Source organism: Oxyura jamaicensis, assembly GCF_011077185.1.
Source record: "Oxyura jamaicensis isolate SHBP4307 breed ruddy duck chromosome 30 unlocalized genomic scaffold, BPBGC_Ojam_1.0 oxy30_random_OJ103, whole genome shotgun sequence".
Lineage (NCBI taxonomy): Eukaryota > Metazoa > Chordata > Aves > Anseriformes > Anatidae > Oxyura > Oxyura jamaicensis.
In genome coordinates this window covers 1-16,374 of record NW_023304896.1, presented here as the reverse complement: position 1 = coordinate 16,374, position 16,374 = coordinate 1, and the positions used below count along the sequence as shown (strand labels likewise).

Below are 16,374 nucleotides of genomic sequence, written 5' to 3'. Positions count from 1 at the left end.
CTGGGCTGGCATCCCCTGGGTGCCCACCCAGACAGGTGTCCATCCAGGCTGGCATCCATCTGTCTGTCTGGACCGGGGTCCGGCTGGTGTCCGTTGTCCAGTGTCCATCCAGAGTGGTGTCACCCATCAGGCCACCATCCGTCCAGACCGGGATCTGACCTTAGCAGCACCCATCCAGACCAGCACCCATCCAGACCAGCACCCACCCAGAGCAGCACCCTTGGAGGCCAGTCCTCACTGTGAAGGACAGCAGAACCCACGGGCAGTCCTGGCACCGAATCCGCTCCCACCTCCAGCCTCAGTGGGCTGCACCACCAAAACCCCCGCCCCCAGGAGATGCCGTGGAAGCCGGTGCCCACCTCAAAGCCACGCCAGGTCCTGATCTCCTGGAAGAGGGAGTCACCGGGGCAGCTGGTGTTCACCACCTGCCGGTGACCACGCAGGGTGTAGTCGTGGCGGAGCCGGCCCGCCCTGACGGCGCAGGGCAGGAGGCCGTCGCGCACCAAGGCGATGGCGTCGGGATCGGGCAGGGTGGCTGAGAAGTTGCCCACGTAGCCCACGCCGTAGCCTCTGGTGTTGTGGCCTCTGGTGTGGGCACCCACCCAGTGCCACCCCCGACCTTGGTACAGGTACCCGTCCGAGCCCACCACGAAGCTGCAGGCACCCAAGGGTGGTTAGCGCAAGGTGCACAGAGTTGGGTGGCGGGGACCGCAACGAGGTGACGGGGACCATGGTGGGGTGATGGGGACCACGGTGGGGTGACCAGGACCACATTGGGGTGACGGGGATGGCAGCAGGGTGACGGTGCCATCAGTCTCACCTGTAGCCGATGTCATCCCAGCCACGGGTGTCCTGGTGGAAGCGCTGCATGGAGCGCATGGCGTGGGTGCAGGCGGTGAAGGTGCGGCACGGGGCGCTGGGCACGAAGGTGTGGTGGATGTAGACAGAGCCCAGGGGTAGGGACAAGGGTCTGGGGGTGCCCCGGTAAGGACGGGCGCCCCACATGCACCGGGGGACGATGGCTGGGCACTCTGCGAGGGAAGGCAGGTGGTGGCAGCGGGGACTTGCCCGGTCCCATGGGCAGCTGGGGACGCGCGTGGTCCTGGGGACGTGGAGCATCTGCCCTTGGCTGGGGACGTGGCTTTGTCCCAGGGGACCCGCTCCAGAGGACACGGTGGTGGCCATTCAAGAGGACACGGTGGTGGCCATCCAAGGGGACACAGTGGTGGCCATCCGAGGGACACGATGGTGGCCATTCAGGGGGACATGGTGGTGGCCAGCTGGGGATCCACCATCTGGGGACACACCAGCGTCCCTCCTGGGAGCCCAGTGGTGTCCGGCCATGCCAGTCTGTGTCACCACTTGGCTCTCAGACCTTGACAATGTCACCTCCACTGGGGTGACACCAAGTGCCCCAAGCCCCACCCACGCCCAGCACCCATCCCAGCACCCAGCGCCCTCCCTCCCACCCAACTTTTCTTTCTGGGGGGTGCCACCTCCCTACCGACATAGGTCTCCATGAAGTCCCGCGCCGCCTGGCGAGCGATGGCCACCTCCTCCTCTGCACCCACGTCCTCCAAGAGCCCTCGGGTGGGTGGCAGCACCCGGAGCAGGCGCAGCATTGCCACCACCTCCTCCTCCAGCTTCTTCAGCCCTGTCAGCGCCCCGAAATCCTGGCGCCGGTAGCTGCTGGGGGGCCGCCCCCTCGCCGTGCCGTTGTCTGTCCCGTAGTAGCTCCGGAGCAGGGGGGCGAGCGGGACGGGTGCCTTGGCCAAGCGGGCACCCAGCAGCACCCCATCCAGCGCCCCATTGGCAACAGCTTCGGGGACGGGCGAAGGGGGACCCAGCAGGGTGAAGTTCTGGGGGTTTTCCACATCATCCCAGCACCCGTCGGGTCCCAGGGTGGCCCCGCTGTGGTTGTGGGCATGAGCCAAGAGGAAAGCTGTCCCCAACGCCTCGGTGATGGTGACGGCGTAGAGGGCATCGAGGGCAGCGGGAGGCTCGGGCATGGGGCCGGACCACCCTGCTGACCGCCTCAGCCCCACTTCCACACCTGCAAGCAGCGGCGCAAGGGCCACGGTGGAGCCGTCGGGTGCCAGCACCGCGCTGCGCTCAGGCGCCGTGGGGTCAGGGCGCAGGAGCTGGGTGAGCAGCGCCTGCTGCTCGGGGCTGAGTGCTGGCCCGGGTGGGGGGGGTGGGGGGGGGGTCCCCCAGCACAGCTTGGCACCCAGGGGTGCTGCAGCTCCCCAGTGCCCGCACCAGCTCTGGCAGGCTGAGGTCCTCGGCGGCCTCCAGGGTTTCCACGATCTGCACCACCGTGTCCATGTGGCGTGGGGGGAGAGCTGGGAGGGGGGGATGGAGGCAGGTGGGGGGGGGGGTGCACCCGAAATTGGGAAGGGAAAGCCCCCAGAACGGAGGAAATGCACCCGAAATGAGGCAGCCTCACCCACACTGCGTGTGAAATGGGGTGAAAGCGCCCAGGAAAGAGCAAAGGCACCCATGGCGGGGTGAAGGCACGAGGAGGTGGGTGAAAGGAGCCAGAGAAGGACAAATGGACCCAAAATGGGACAAACACACCCAGAAATGAGCAAATGCACCAGAGCAGGATGTATGCACCCAAACCAGAGGGAAAGCACCCAGAAAAATGCACCCAGAGAAAGGTGAATGCACCCAGAACAGGGCAAAGGCACCCAGAAAAAAAAAAAACAAAAGCACCCCAAAAATGGGGAAAAGCCCCCAAAGGAGAGCAAATGTACCCAGAGGAGGGCAAAAGCAGCCAGAGCAGGGCACATGCACCCCAAAGAGGGCAAATGCATCTAGAGGGCAATGTGAAAGTACCTGGAGCAGGGCCAAGGAATGCAGAAAAGGGCAAAAGCACCGAAAGCAGGGAAATATGCACCCACAGCAGGATGGTTGCGTGCCAGAAAATGACAAAAGCACACAGAAAATGGCAAAAGCACCCCAAAACAAGGTGACAGCACCCAGTACGAGCACCTGCAGCCCTACTGAAGCAAAATGCACGCAAAACTGGAGGCACCCCCCAAACGCGTACACACCCTCCCCCCCAGACACTCAACCTGCTTCGATTTAGGGCTAAAATCTCACTAATTAGGGAAAAAGGAAGCATGACTGGAGCCGTTTTGGCCAGAAAAGGGGCTTGCGGTCATGTGAGCAGCCACGGCACACGTGTGGCAGAGCCATGGCACGTTGCAGCGTGTCCCGGTGCGTTGGGACGTGTTGTGGCCCGTCGCGACATGCTGTCCCGGGGTGTCCCCCCTACCTGTGCCAAGCCAGGCGCAGACGCTGAGCGCCACGACGAGCCACGGGAGCATGGCGCAGGGCAGGATGCAGCCCCCGGTCGATGCATCACACGGACTTTGTCCCCACGCCTGGGGGTGTCACCAGGGCACGGTGGCCGCTGGGGGGGGGGGGGGGACCGGGGGGGGGGCATCCGCATGTGGCGTGCGTGTGTTGTGTGGGCAGCTCACGTGTGCGATGTGTGTGTGTGCAAGGCAGGGCGCACATGCATGTGCACGGGGTGGAGCCTGGGAAAGGGATCTGCGCGTGTGTGCATGGCGTGCGTGTGCACACATGCATGTGTGGGCATGGGTGTGTCCAGGGGACGTGTGCACACGTGTGTGTGCAGGCACACGTGTGAGTGCACATGGAGCGTGCACATGTGTGTGTACATGCGCACACGTGCACGCATGCACAGAGGTGTGTGTTTCCACACTGGATCGCATGTTCATGCATGTGCATGTGTGTGCACATATGTGTGCATGCATGTGCGTGTGTGTGCACCGACTCCACAGCCCCGGCCCCCCCCCCCCCCCCCCCCCCCCCCGCCCCCCCGCGGGGGGCGCGGGGGGGGAGGGGGGGTCCCAGCCAGGGGGCGGGGCTAAAACCCTCCAGGTGGGACCCTTGGGTGCCTCCCCCCTCCCTCCCCCCCGTGCCCAGCAGCCCCAGCACCCATGGGTGCCACGCTGAAGGTGCCCCAGCGCCCATGGGTGTGGTGGGAGCGTTGCGCCATGCTGTGGGTGGCCGGAGCACCCATGGGTGCGGTGGTGGGGTTGCAGCATGCTATGGGTGGCCCAGCACCCACGCTGCCAGCAGGCGTGTCACGGCATGATGCCACCAGGACATGTATGGAGGGGACAATGCCACCAGCATACACACAGTGGCACAGTGGCATCAGGACACATCATAGGATGATGCCACCAGGAAACATCAAGCCATGATGATGACACCGGGACGCGCGCGGTGACACCCAGCTGCGGGGACACGTGACAATGCCGGGCTGTGTCCCCACCCCCAGCCCAACCTTCGCCCTGTCCCCGTTCCGGGTGCCAAAGTGCGTTCCCAACGAGTAGGGACCATGGTGGCGGCCTGGGTGCTGGGTCCCCTGGGTGCCCTGCTCCTCGCCCTGCTGCTGGGGTGGCTGCAGGGTGCGGTGGCCGCTGTCACTGGCTTCCGGGCTGCTTGTCACCACCTGCGCCACTTCCCCCGGCCACCCTGGCGCAACTGGCTGCTAGGTCACACCGGCATGGTGAGGGGACACGGGGACGGGGCAGTGGCACCGGCGGGGGGACAGCTGGGGCAGGGCGGTGGCACCCAGGAGGGGTTGCAGGGACAGGACGGTGGCACGTGGGGGGGGGGGGGTAGCAGGAAGAAGGTGGTGCCACCCGGTGGTGACAACAGGGACAGGGCGGCGGAACTTAACGGACAGTGGGGACAGGGTGGTTGGTGGCTTTTGGAGTGGAAGCAGGGACGGGGTGGTGGCACTGGGGGTGATAGCAGGGGCAGGTGGGACAGAGAGGTTGCACCTGGGGGTGACAGCAAGTACAGGGTGGTGACACCTGCGGGGGGACAGCAAAGAGAGGGTGGTGACACCAGTAAGGGGACAGCAGGGACAGGATGGTGGCATTTGGGGGTGATAGCAGGGAGATAGCTGTCCGTGAGCCCCGCGGTGCCCCGTGGCACAGGGGAAGAACACGGAGGAAGGACTGCAGGACGTGGACCAGCTGGTGGCACGCTACCGCCACGGCTGCCTCTGGTGGGTGTCACCGTGGCTGCCTGTCCTCCGCCTCTTCCACCCCGACACCCTCCGCCCTGTGCTCCTGGCCTCAGGTAGCCCACGATGGGGGACACTGGGGGGTGGGGGGGGGTCACAGGGGTCACTGACCTGTCCCTGAGGGTCCCCGGGGCCACCCAGAGGTGTTATCTGCAGGTGGCCCAGCTGTGCCATCCCCTGGTGGCCACCAACCTAACCCTGGGGTCCACCCAAAGGTGTGAACCACGGGCAACCCAAAATGCTCATCCCATGGTGGCCACCAACCTGTCCTCAAGAGTCCCCAGAGTCACCCAAAAGTGTCACCCGTGGCTGATTCGGTGACCCAGCTATGCCCAGGCACCCATGGTGGCCATCAACCCAACCGCAAGGACCCCCAGGGCCAGCCAGAGCTGCCACTAATGCCCAGCTCTGTGTGGTGGACACCAACCTGTCCCCAAGGGTCCCCATTCAAAATTGTCACCATGGCCAGCCTGTTGGCCTGGTTGTGCCCAAATACTCATCCTGTGGTGGCTCCACCCACCCTGTGGGTGCACAAGAGGGGGGGGATCCCCACTCCTTTGGAACCCCAAGACCCTTGCAAGCCCCCAAGGGGACCTGGTGCCACCCCCGTGCCACCCCTCACCGCTGGACGCCCCGCATTCCCCTCTCTTGCAGCCTTCATTGCTCCCAAGGACAAACTCTTCTATGGCTTCCTCAAGCCCTGGCTGGGTGAGTGGGGGCCCTAGGACAGGGGGGGACAGCACCCATGGGTGCCCCACAGATGGAACAGGGTGCCTCGTGCAGGGGACGGGCTGCTGCTGAGCCACGGGGACAAATGGGCCCAGCACCGACGCCTGCTGACACCTGCCTTCCACTTCGACATCCTCAAGTCCTACGTGAGCATCTTCAACAGCAGCACCCACATCATGCATGTGAGCACGGACCCCCAGCACCCTGACCTGCACCCAGACCCTGGTTCCTGACCCGGATCCTCACCCAGACCCTGGTTCCTCACCCAGACCTGCACCCAGACCCTGGTTCCTCACCCAGATCCACGTCCAGACCCTGGTTCCTCACCCAAATCTGCACCCAGACCCCGGTTCCTGACCCTTATCGTCACCTGGCCCCTGGCTCCTGACCCCATCCCACACCCGCATCCCAACCCCTGACCATCACCCGCTGCCCGCAGGCCAAGTGGCGGGCGGCGGCGGAGGCAGCAGGGGGAACGGTGGAGCTGAACGTACTGGAGCACCTCAGCCTCCTCACCCTCGACAGCCTCCAGAAGTGCATCTTCAGCCATGACAGCCGCTGCCAGGAGTGAGTGTGGCCCCATCCCCATGCCAAGGGCCCTGGTGTCCCCGTCACATCCCTCCCTGGACACCCATCAGGGCCGCCCCTTGCTCCAGCTCTGTCCCCAGCTAGGTGCCACCACCCTGGCACCGTCCCTTTGGTGTTCCACCAAAACAGTGGTGGCCGTCCCCAGCGGTCCCCTGTTGTCACGCAGGCAGCCCAGCGAGTACATCAAAGCCATCCTGGAGCTCAGCACCTTGGTGGTGCGGCGCCATCACCGGCTGCTCCATCACCCGTCATGGCTCTACCGCCTCTCTGCCGACGGGCGCCGCTTTGCCCGCGCCTGCGCCACCGTGCACAACTTCACCGCCGACGTGGTGCAGCGCCGGCGCCAAGCCCTCAACCACCTTGGCCACCAGGCCTGGCTGGAGAGCCACCAGGGAAGGAGCATAGACTTCATCGACCTCCTGTTGCTCACGAAGGTTTGGGACGGGGACAGTGGGGTCATGGGGAGGGTTGGGGGTAGCGTGGTGGCCATGGGGGAATGGTTGCAACCAAGAGGTGGTGGCCAAGAGAATGGTGGTGGCCTTGGAGAGGGTTGGCGGTAGGGTGGTGGCCATGGGGAGATGGTGGAGGCCAAGAGAATGGTGGTGGCCAAGGAGCTGTGCTGACCAGTAGGATGGTGGTAGTCACAGGGAAGATTGGCCATGTGGTGGTAGCCATAGCAGGACAACGGTGGCCAAGGGGATTGTGGTGGCCCTGGGAAGGGTTGGCAGCTATAGGGGGACGGTGGTGGCCATGGGAAAGGCTGGCCACAGGGTGGTGGCAGTGGCCCATGGGATGGATGGTGGTGGCCATGGGGACAGTGACGGCCACAGACTGTTGGCATGAGAGTTGTGGTGACCACGAGGACAGTGGTGGCCATGTGAAGGACCAGCCATGTTCTTGTGGCCACGGGGTGACACCAGTGGACATGTGGGCAAAGGAGAGGGCTGGCAGTAGCCCAGTGGCCATGGGGGGACCCTCAGCCTCCACGTTCACCCTTGCAGGATGAGGACGGCAACACCCTATCGGACGAGGACATCTCGGCCGAGGCTGACACCTTCATGTTTGAGGGTGAGGGAGGCTGCAGGGTGCCATTGGAGGGGGGACACGGGGACATTCTCATGTCCCCTAACCTCCTCCTCATCCCCAGCAGGGCACGACACAACGGCCAGTGGCCTGGCATGGCTGCTCTACAACCTGGCCCACCACCCCGACTATCAGGAGCGGTGCCGCCAGGAGGCCCGCGAGCTCCTCAAGGGCAGGGACGTGGTGGAGATCGAGTGGTGAGAGACCCCCCTGGTGTCATCGTCCCCTTGGCCATCCGGCTCAGGGACTCCGGTGCCACTGTCCTTTACCCCCCAGGGAGGACCTGTCCCGCCTGCCCTTCACCACCATGTGCATCAAGGAGAGCCTCCGCCTGCACCCCCCGGTCACTGCCGTGTCCCGGCGCTGCACCGAGGACATCGCCATGCGTGACGGGCGCGTCATCCCCAAGGGTAGGCCATGAGGTGTCCCCAACTTCCCCAGTGTCCCCATCCCTCCGGTCCCCTGTACATAAGGCAGCCCCATGTCCGTCCCACCAGGGGTCATCTGCCTCATGAGCATCTACGGGACCCACCACAACCCTGACATCTGGCCCGAGCCCCAGGTAGAGCCACTGCTGGCATGGCCGTGGGACAGCGGGACGTCCCTGTCACCAGTGTCCCCACGGCATGCCAGCATCCTTGTCACCCCAGATCTACAACCCTCTGCGGTTCAGCCCGGAGAACAGCCAGGGACGGTCCCCGCTGGCCTTCATCCCCTTCTCCGCCGGGCCCAGGTAAGCCACGGTGGGGATGGGGTTGTCCCCGTGCGCCACCCGGCACCAGGGTGCTGAGCCCGCGCTGACCCCGGGGAACGCGGTGGCAGGAACTGCATCGGGCAGAGCTTCGCCATGGCCGAGCTGCGGGTGGTGGCGGCGCTGACGCTGGCGCGCTTCGCCGTGAGGCCGGACGAGGGGAGGCCGGTGCGCCGCAAGACCGAGCTCATCCTCCGCGCCGAGGACGGCCTCTGGCTGCGGCTGGAGCCTCTGCCGGAGGAGGCCTGAGGAACGGGGACGTGGCGACATGGGGACAACCCAGGCGGCGGCCGTCCTGCCCGAGCAGCGAATAAATGGTGGCGTGGCAGGGACGGTGGCATGGTGGTGACATGGGGCTGGGGTGAGGGACGTGTCCTGTGGGTCACAGGGACGTCCCCTGGGGGACAGGATGCCATCCTCCATGGACGTGTCACACTGTGCCAGGTGTCACCTCGTGGCACAGACGTCCCCTGGGCCACAAGGTCCTGTCCTGGCAGGGACGTGACCCCAGAGCCTTGTGTCACCTCCTGGCATGGACGTGTCCCCTAGCAAGGACATGTCCTGGTGCCGCGTGTTCTGTCCCCATCCTGTCCCTGATGTGTCCCCAGCATGTCCCCAACATGTCCCCAACGTGTCCCCGACATGTCCCTAATGTGTCCCCGACGTGTCCCCAGCACGGACATGCGCAGGGCACAGAGGTCAAGGCCAGGTCAGGGGTCACCTTAGGGGTCACCCAGAGGGCAAGGGTCAGGGGGCGGAGCAGAGGCAGCCCTTCCTTCCCACAATGCTCCGCGCCACCGGCGAGCGGGTGGGCGGGGCTACCGCGCCCATAGCAACGGCGGACCAGCTGCGGCGCGCTTAGCGACGGGGGGGCGAGGTCACGGCGCGCGTGGCAACGGATGGGCGTGGCCATGGTGCGCATAGCAACGGGTGGGTGCGGCCGCGGCGCGCGCAGCAGCGGTGGGGCGGGGCCACCGACTTCCGGTCACGTGAGGCGGGCGGCTGAAGCCGCGGAGCGGCGGTGCCATGGCGGCCCCGTCCGGTGAGGGGGGGGGCCGGGGAGTGGGAATTGGGGCCGGCGATGCCGGCGGGGACCCCAGGCCTGTTACCGGCCCCGGCCCCGGCCCCGGCCTGTTACCTGCCCCTTCCCGCAGAGACCGAGCGGCTCCTGAGCCGCGGGCCCGGTTACGGCGCGACGGATGCTCCGGTGGCGACGGCAGAGGAGGAGGAGGAGGAGGAGGAGGAGCTGCGGCGCCGCCTCAAGTACTTCTTCATGAGCCCGTGCGACAAGTACCGGGCGCGGGGCAGGCGGCCGGTGAAGCTGGGGCTTCAGCTGGCCAAGATCCTGCTGGTCACCGTGCAGGTGGGGGGACACCGAGGGGGACACTGTGGGGGGGGGGGGGGCTAGGGCACGGGGGCACTGGGGTGGGGCGGCACCGGGGCTTGGGGACACCGGGGAAGGGACTCTGGGGGCCGGGGGGTATGGGGACAGTGGGGAGGGGGATGTGGAGCCGGGGTGTGGGGGGAGGCTCTGGGGGCTGGGGACAGCAGGGTTGGGGACACCAGGGAGGGTGCCAGCAGCAGAAGACTGGGGGGCTCTGGGCCGTGGGGACACTGAGGAGGGGGCTGCAGGGGCTGCAGTGGCACCGCTGGGATGCAGGGGAGGAGACGCTTTGGTGATGAGCAGAGCCCTGAGCGCTGGACGAGGGGACACGGGGCATGGAGGGGACCCTGAAAGGTGGGCAGTGGGCATGGGGACATCGGAGGGGACGCCTGGGGAGGCATGGGGACATCGTAGGGAGTCCTGGACCTTTTGGGGGGCTGGATACCCCTGGAGAAGCTTGGAGGTTGAACGGGGGGGGGGACTTGTTTGGGGACACCCGGGGTTCCCCACAAAAGAGGAACAGAAAGGAAAGCGCTCACCCGAGGCAGTGGCACAGTCTCTTGGGACGGATAAAGAAAAGCTGAAGCTGCCAGGCTGCGGTCACAAGGCTTGGAGGAAGCAGCCGCCGTGTGACCCGCTCCTTCTGTGGGGTCGTGACAGCACCCAGAGACACCCAAGCCCTTCCCCTGCTTCTTGTGCCGCCGAGCGGCCTCTCGTGTTGATAAACACGGTTGTAATTAGCTTTTCTTGATGAACATGAGGTCATTACTGGGCTGGGGGAAGGTTTGGAGCACGCAGGCAGGGAAAGCGCCAATGGAAGATCTCTGTCCCCTCTGCCACCGTGTTTTTTAGTTTTTTTTTGTGGGGGTCCCTGTGGAGCACTGGTTTTGGGGAAATCAGGTGGAGATGGGGGACAGAGAGCTGGCCCTTGTCTCACCGGGGACTCTGAGCGTCGGGTGATGGCATTTTCCTTCCCGTGAGCTCTCTGGGGTGGAGCAGTTTCGGATCTGTTTTACGGAGCTGCCGGGGCAGGGGTTTCATCCCGGCCCCCTGTGTCCGTCAGCTCATCCTCTTCGGGCTCAGCAACCAGATGGTGGTGACGTTCAAGGAGGAGAATACCGTTGCCTTCAAGCACCTCTTCCTGAAGGACTACGTGGACGGCGCCGACGACTCCTACGCCGTCTACACCCAGCGCGACCTCTACGACCGCGTGTTTTACACCGTGGAGAAGGTGAGAGCTGCGCCTGGACGGGGCCGTAGGGGGGCACGGAGGTGCTCGGGGACGTGTCCAGCCCCTGAGGGCATCTCCTTTGCCAGTACCTGGCCATTCCCAACGAGACCATCGGCCGCTACGCCTACGTGCGAGGGGAGAGCGGAGGGAACCAGTCAGCCCTCATGCTGTGCCAGCAGTACTACCGCAAAGGGCGCATCGACCCCGCCAACGATACCTTCAACATCGACCCCAAGATTGTCACCGGTGGGTGGTGGGGACAGTGAGGCCCAGCTCAGCCATTCCACAGCCCCTGCTGGGTCCTGGGGGGGAGTCTGGGGGCTGCTGGGGGTGTTTTTTTTTGCTCTGTGCGCTGGATTTGAGAGGGACTTAGGGGTCTGCTGGGGTCTTCGGGCTTCCCTGAAGGTGCTTCTCCCTACCTGCAGACTGTCTGGGAGTGGACCCTGAGGACACGCATCCTCTGCCCCCGGAGCTGGACCGCAGCTACAAGAACTTCACCCTCAAATTTCACAAGTAATCACCGTTACCTCCCCCACGGTGTTTGAGTGCCAGGGACATCCCTGGTACAGGGAATTCGTCGTGCTTTATGAGTTCCAGGCTCTCTGCCGGGATGGAAAAGCACTCGGTAGTTCTAAAAACGGTCACGAGACGGAAAGAAATTCACCCTTGAGCTGAGGGAGATGTGAAACTAGGGTGGTTGCACAAGAGGCAGCTGCTTTCCGGCTCCATTGGTGTTGGCTGTGGAGCTGGCCCCGAGACACCTCTTCAGTCCTGCAACACCGGCGGCAAGGGTTGGTTTCCCTCCCAGAAAGTCTCCCAGCCTTTGGTGCTGTTTTGGGGGCCCGTGGACAGGTTTTCAGCACCACCAAGCCCTTGCCCTGGCCCCGCTTCCCCATTTTGTGCCAGGGTTGGTGCTGGGCGGAGGGATGCGAGGGCTGGTGCCTGGAGATGTGGCGCAGCTCATCCTGGAAGTAAAAGTCACCGATGCTGTGGTTTGGTCCTCCAGAGCTGGAAATGCCCTTTTTATGCTCCCAAAGAAGTTATTCCCCCAGCGGGATGGCTCTTTGCCTCAGTGCTGGGGTTTGAGGTTGGCGCTGGGCTCTGTGACCTCCTGGACAAGCCCCAGGAGGGACATTGATGCCTGTCCCCTCCCTTAGGCTCATCAACGTCACCATCCAGTTCAAGCTGAAGGCCATCAACATCCAGACCATCATCAACAACGAGATCCCGGACTGCTACACCTTCACCATCACCGTGAGTGCCCGGCACGGCAACCGGGACTGGTGGCGGGCACGGAGGGTTGGATGCTGGCCACGGAGCGAGGAGCTGCCGGCCAGTTCTGCGAGCTCTTCCCCCCTCTCCCAGATCACGTTTGACAACAAGGCGCACAGCGGCCGGGTGAAAATCCACCTCAACAACCGGGCTGACATCAAGGAGTGCAAAGATCCCAGCATCTTCGGCAGGGGTAGGAGCCGCGTTGGCTGGGACAGAGGTGGCATCGGTCCCAGGCACGCCGCGATCCCGGTGCCCCTTTCGCTGACGGGAGCCACCGCGTGTCCTGCAGGTGACAACTCCTTTCGGCTCTTCTTTGACGTCATCGTGATCCTCGTCTGCTCGCTCTCTTTCATCCTCTGCACTCGCTCCATCATCCGGGGCCTGATGCTGCAGCACGTGAGTGATGGGACAACGGAAAGCAGCGCTAACCATAGCTGCCATCCCCCGTGTAAGCCATAGGGGTGTCCAGAGCTGCCACCAAGATGTTCTTTCAACAAAAAGAGAGGAAAAAAAGATGTTTTTTCAAAACCAGGGTGTCTTAAGGACACCCTGCTTGCACGGGAATGCTCAGACAAAGCCACAGTTCCCAGCTGGGTGCTGAGGAGTGAGCAAACCGCAGCGCTGCACGTTGAGGATCCCGTTTCTCCTCCCCACGCAGGAATTCAGCCAGTTCTTCCAGCGCCGCTACAAGCAGAGCGTGTGCCTGTCAGACCGCATGGAGTTCCTCAATGGTTGGTACATCCTGCTCGTCATCAGCGACGTCCTCACTGTGCTGGGAACCATCATGAAGATTGGCATTGAGTCCAAGGTAGGGGAGACACCATGGGGCGAAGATGGTAACAGAGGAACAGGCAGAGTCCTTTCTTGCTGCTGTCCCAGCTTGTGGCTGGAGCAGGGGGATGTTAGGACCACGGGAAGGGCGCGGGTCACGGCTCAGGCCCGTGCCCCCTCTGTCCCTGCAGAACTTTGCCAGCTACGACGTCTGCAGCATCCTCCTGGGCACCTCCACGCTGCTGGTCTGGGTTGGAGTCATTCGCTACCTCACCTTCTTCCAGAAGTACAACGTGAGTGGCTCTGGGGAGATGCCCTGTGACCCGAGGGGACAATTTTCAGGGCTGACCCTGAGCCCGGAGGCACTCGGTGGGGCTGGGGCCCATCCTGTGGCTGCTGTGTGTGTCGTCTTCTGCTGGACACCTCAGAATCAGAGTGCTTGAGCCATGGTCCTCACTGCTACTCTTGTGGGAATTGTCCCCAGTAGCCCGACTCATGGGTCCCCGTCCCCTCGTGTCAGACTGCTGACATCCTTCGGGAAGGGCGGAGTTTAATCCCTGTGTATTTTCCACCCCCAGATTCTCATCGTGACGCTGCGGGTGGCCCTCCCGAACGTCATCCGCTTCTGCTGCTGCGTGGCCGTCATCTACCTGGGCTACTGCTTCTGCGGGTGGATTGTGCTGGGACCGTACCACGTCAAGGTGCTGCTCCAGGCTCCTCCGAGATGGGCTTGGGTGGGCTTCACCCCCCTCCGGGGGCAGCTCCCACCCTGGGGCGATTCCCTGCCCTGGTTTAGGGGGAGATGAGCACAGGGCTGTGTTAAATGAGGCACCTGGTGGAGCAGCAGCACTGGGGCAGCTCGTGGGGCATTGAGCAAACGTGGCAGTGATTTTTGGGGAGATTTCAGGCTGATAGTGGAGAGGACGGGGTGACGATGTGGCTTGACGTGTCTGGCAGCTCTTTGTCCCTTCCTGCCCTAGTTCCGCTCCCTCTCCATGGTGTCTGAGTGCCTCTTCTCCCTCATCAACGGGGACGACATGTTTGTCACCTTCGCCGAGATGCAGCAGAACAGCTACCTGGTGTGGCTCTTCAGCCAGATCTACCTGTACACCTTCATCAGCCTCTTCATCTACATGGTCCTCAGCCTCTTCATTGCCCTCATCACCGGCTCCTACGAGACCATTAAGGTGAGACTGAAGCCCAGCGATGGAGCGAAGCTTACAGGCTTTCTTTTGGGGTGGCCTTGATGGGGTGAGGAGCCAACACTGCAGCCAGAGGGGTTCATTTCCCCTGTCCCATCCCTGCAGCACCAGTGCGAGGGCGAAACGCCTGTGTCCCGGCTCCACGCCTACATTGCCGAGTGCAAGGACAGCCCCAAGTCGGGCAAGTACCGCCGCGACAGCACCTCGTCCTGCTCCGTCTTCTGCTGCTGTGAACGGTGAGCACGGGGGGCTCTGCAGCCCCTGCTCTGCCCCAAGTCCTCCGACGTGCTGGGAGAGGAGGATTTAGAGCTTGCTTCCTGCAGGTTCCGTGGCCAGTGTCACAAAGGTTGTGATTTCCAGCCTCATTGGGCTGCCCCGAGCTGTGTCTCGATGTCAACATCTGTCTTTTGGTGTCCCAAAATGTCCTTAGGGGAGCCCTCCATGTTGTTCCTTCCCCAGTGCCCATCATTAACCTCATGTCTCTGTTTGCCACTTGTTTCTAGGGTGTTGGGGCATCCCTTTTGCTGCAGCTATCTCTATTTGAAGCTTGCTTCTCCAAATTAATCCAATTCTACCCCCATTAACCCGCAGGGCTCCTCTGCAGGACAACACGATGCTGGTGAACTGAGGGAGGATCCCAGGGACTCGCAGCACTTTGTGCTCCTGCCGGCCATGAGCCCTCGTATTTATTTTACTGTCTGCTTTTACTGACTCGGGGCTCGACACCAGCCCCAAAGGAGCAGGGATTGCTGGCGCGTGCGTCCCCTGCGCTGACATGGACACCCCACAGGTGATGGGGAGACCAGATGGACGCTCATCCCATTTTATTTTTGACAGACACTGTGCCTCTGCACTCCCAATACCGAACCAGAGCCCAGCAGCCACTCGGGCTCACTTGCAGCCCCTCAGCTGTAATCTGGGGGCTCAGCCTGGAGCTCTGCAGCCTCTTGGGCTGCATCAAGAACTTGCCTGAGGCTTCGTCCTGAAGCCCTGCAGCCCCTGGGCTGTGTCATGGACTTTCCCCTGCTCTCAGCACCAAGCCCAGCTGCCCCTTGGCCACGTCTGGGACAAGTCTTGGGCTTTGTGCCAGAACCCTAAAGCCCTTTGGCTGTGCTGGGGACTTTGTCCTTGCCCTAGAGCAGTAAGGGACATCTCTGGGGGTTTGTCCCCAAGCCCCACAGTGAGGCATTTGTCCCTAAGCCCTGCAGCCCCTTGGTGACACTGGGGATGTGTCCCTGTTCTTAGTCCTGAGCCCTGCAGCCCCTCAGCAACATCAGGCTCTTGCTTGGGGCTGCATCCTGGAGCCCAGCACCATTTTGCCTCCCTGGGGGACTTACTCCTTTCCTGAGCTCAGAGCCCAACCGCACCTTAACCGTTCTGGGGCACTGTTCAGGCACAAAGGGCCCCAGGAGTCCCCCTTGCACCCCTGTCCCACTCCAAGGAGTGGGACAAGGGCTGCTCGGTGTCCCTGTGCCCCAGCTGACAGCCGCCTTGTTTCCCTCGGGCTGAGGTTTTGGCACTCGGAGCTTGTTGACACAGCGCTGGACAAGTCAAGGGCAGGTTTTGTAAGCGGCCAAGCAGCTGCTCCCTGCTGGAGCGGGGCCAGGAGCCACTGGCTCCAGGCACAGCCTGAAAAAGGCCGAATTCATCCCAAATCGTGGCATGGTGGCAATGGCAGCAGGCAATGCTGATCTTAATGCTGCTTGCGGTCGTGAACCCAGTTGGGTTCAGGGCAGCTTCTGGGTGCTGTGGCGGGAGAATAAAGTGCCCAGGGAGAGAGTGGCGCCTCTGTGCTCTGTGGGTGCCCTGTGCCGTGGGGACAGTGTGGGGGCTGCCAGAGCTGGGGCTGAGGGGGGCGGCTGGCACCCCAGGCCACCCCTGGGGACGGGGCTCGTGCTGGCGTGCCTTCACCCTGCCTGCCCTCTGTGTCCCCCAGGACCCTGAGGGTGCTCCCAGGTTCCCACCACCGGGGTGCCAGGGACCGGGGGGGCTGCTGAGGCTTCCCCTGCCACACCCAAGATGGCGCCGGCGCCCAAACGCCTTCCCGGCCGTCCTGCGATAACATCGCCCCCCTCTTTCCGCGCCCAAGATGGCGCCCTCGTTCCCTTATAGTCTCCGGCGGACCTTCCCAATATGGCGGCACGGCCCGGACTCCCTCCATCCCCCTGACGTCAAGGGGGCGGGCGGGCGGCCTTAAAGGAGCCATGACCCCGCGGGGGCCGCCGCTGAGGCCGGAGCGGGGCGGGAGGCGGCGAGCGGCGGTTGGTGAGCGCGGAGCCCCGGGGGGGG

The 16,374-nt window shown here is 63.7% G+C and overlaps 3 protein-coding genes across 3 annotated transcripts; 2 read left to right on the top strand and 1 right to left on the bottom strand.

The window, feature by feature from the left end:
* Nucleotides 1–118: 118 nt before the first annotated feature.
* Nucleotides 119–3,421, bottom strand: LOC118158519 (N-acetylmuramoyl-L-alanine amidase-like). The gene is given in 6 exon segments (XM_035313190.1): nucleotides 119–237; nucleotides 360–654; nucleotides 821–1,031; nucleotides 1,505–2,183; nucleotides 2,185–2,342; nucleotides 3,281–3,421. Coding segments are annotated over 6 exon segments (1,398 nt in total). The 5' UTR covers nucleotides 3,333–3,421; the 3' UTR covers nucleotides 119–234.
* Nucleotides 3,422–4,327: 906 nt separating this feature from the next.
* LOC118158518 (cytochrome P450 4F22) lies at nucleotides 4,328–8,549 on the top strand. Its single transcript, XM_035313189.1, has 12 exons — nucleotides 4,328–4,546; nucleotides 4,983–5,127; nucleotides 5,726–5,779; nucleotides 5,855–5,982; nucleotides 6,240–6,367; nucleotides 6,555–6,822; nucleotides 7,390–7,456; nucleotides 7,539–7,668; nucleotides 7,748–7,881; nucleotides 7,969–8,033; nucleotides 8,122–8,204; nucleotides 8,294–8,549. Exons 1-12 carry the CDS (start codon nucleotides 4,376–4,378, stop codon nucleotides 8,469–8,471), a joined length of 1,551 nt encoding a protein of 516 aa, XP_035169080.1. The 5' UTR covers nucleotides 4,328–4,375; the 3' UTR covers nucleotides 8,472–8,549.
* A 614-nt stretch (nucleotides 8,550–9,163) lies between these two features.
* Nucleotides 9,164–15,203, top strand: MCOLN1 (mucolipin 1). The gene is made up of 14 exons (XM_035313187.1): nucleotides 9,164–9,264; nucleotides 9,377–9,585; nucleotides 10,670–10,837; nucleotides 10,924–11,083; nucleotides 11,263–11,350; nucleotides 11,995–12,091; nucleotides 12,203–12,302; nucleotides 12,402–12,508; nucleotides 12,771–12,920; nucleotides 13,075–13,176; nucleotides 13,462–13,584; nucleotides 13,864–14,070; nucleotides 14,191–14,321; nucleotides 14,677–15,203. Exons 1-14 carry the CDS (start codon nucleotides 9,249–9,251, stop codon nucleotides 14,711–14,713), a joined length of 1,695 nt encoding a protein of 564 aa, XP_035169078.1. The 5' UTR covers nucleotides 9,164–9,248; the 3' UTR covers nucleotides 14,714–15,203.
* Nucleotides 15,204–16,374: the final 1,171 nt, after the last annotated feature.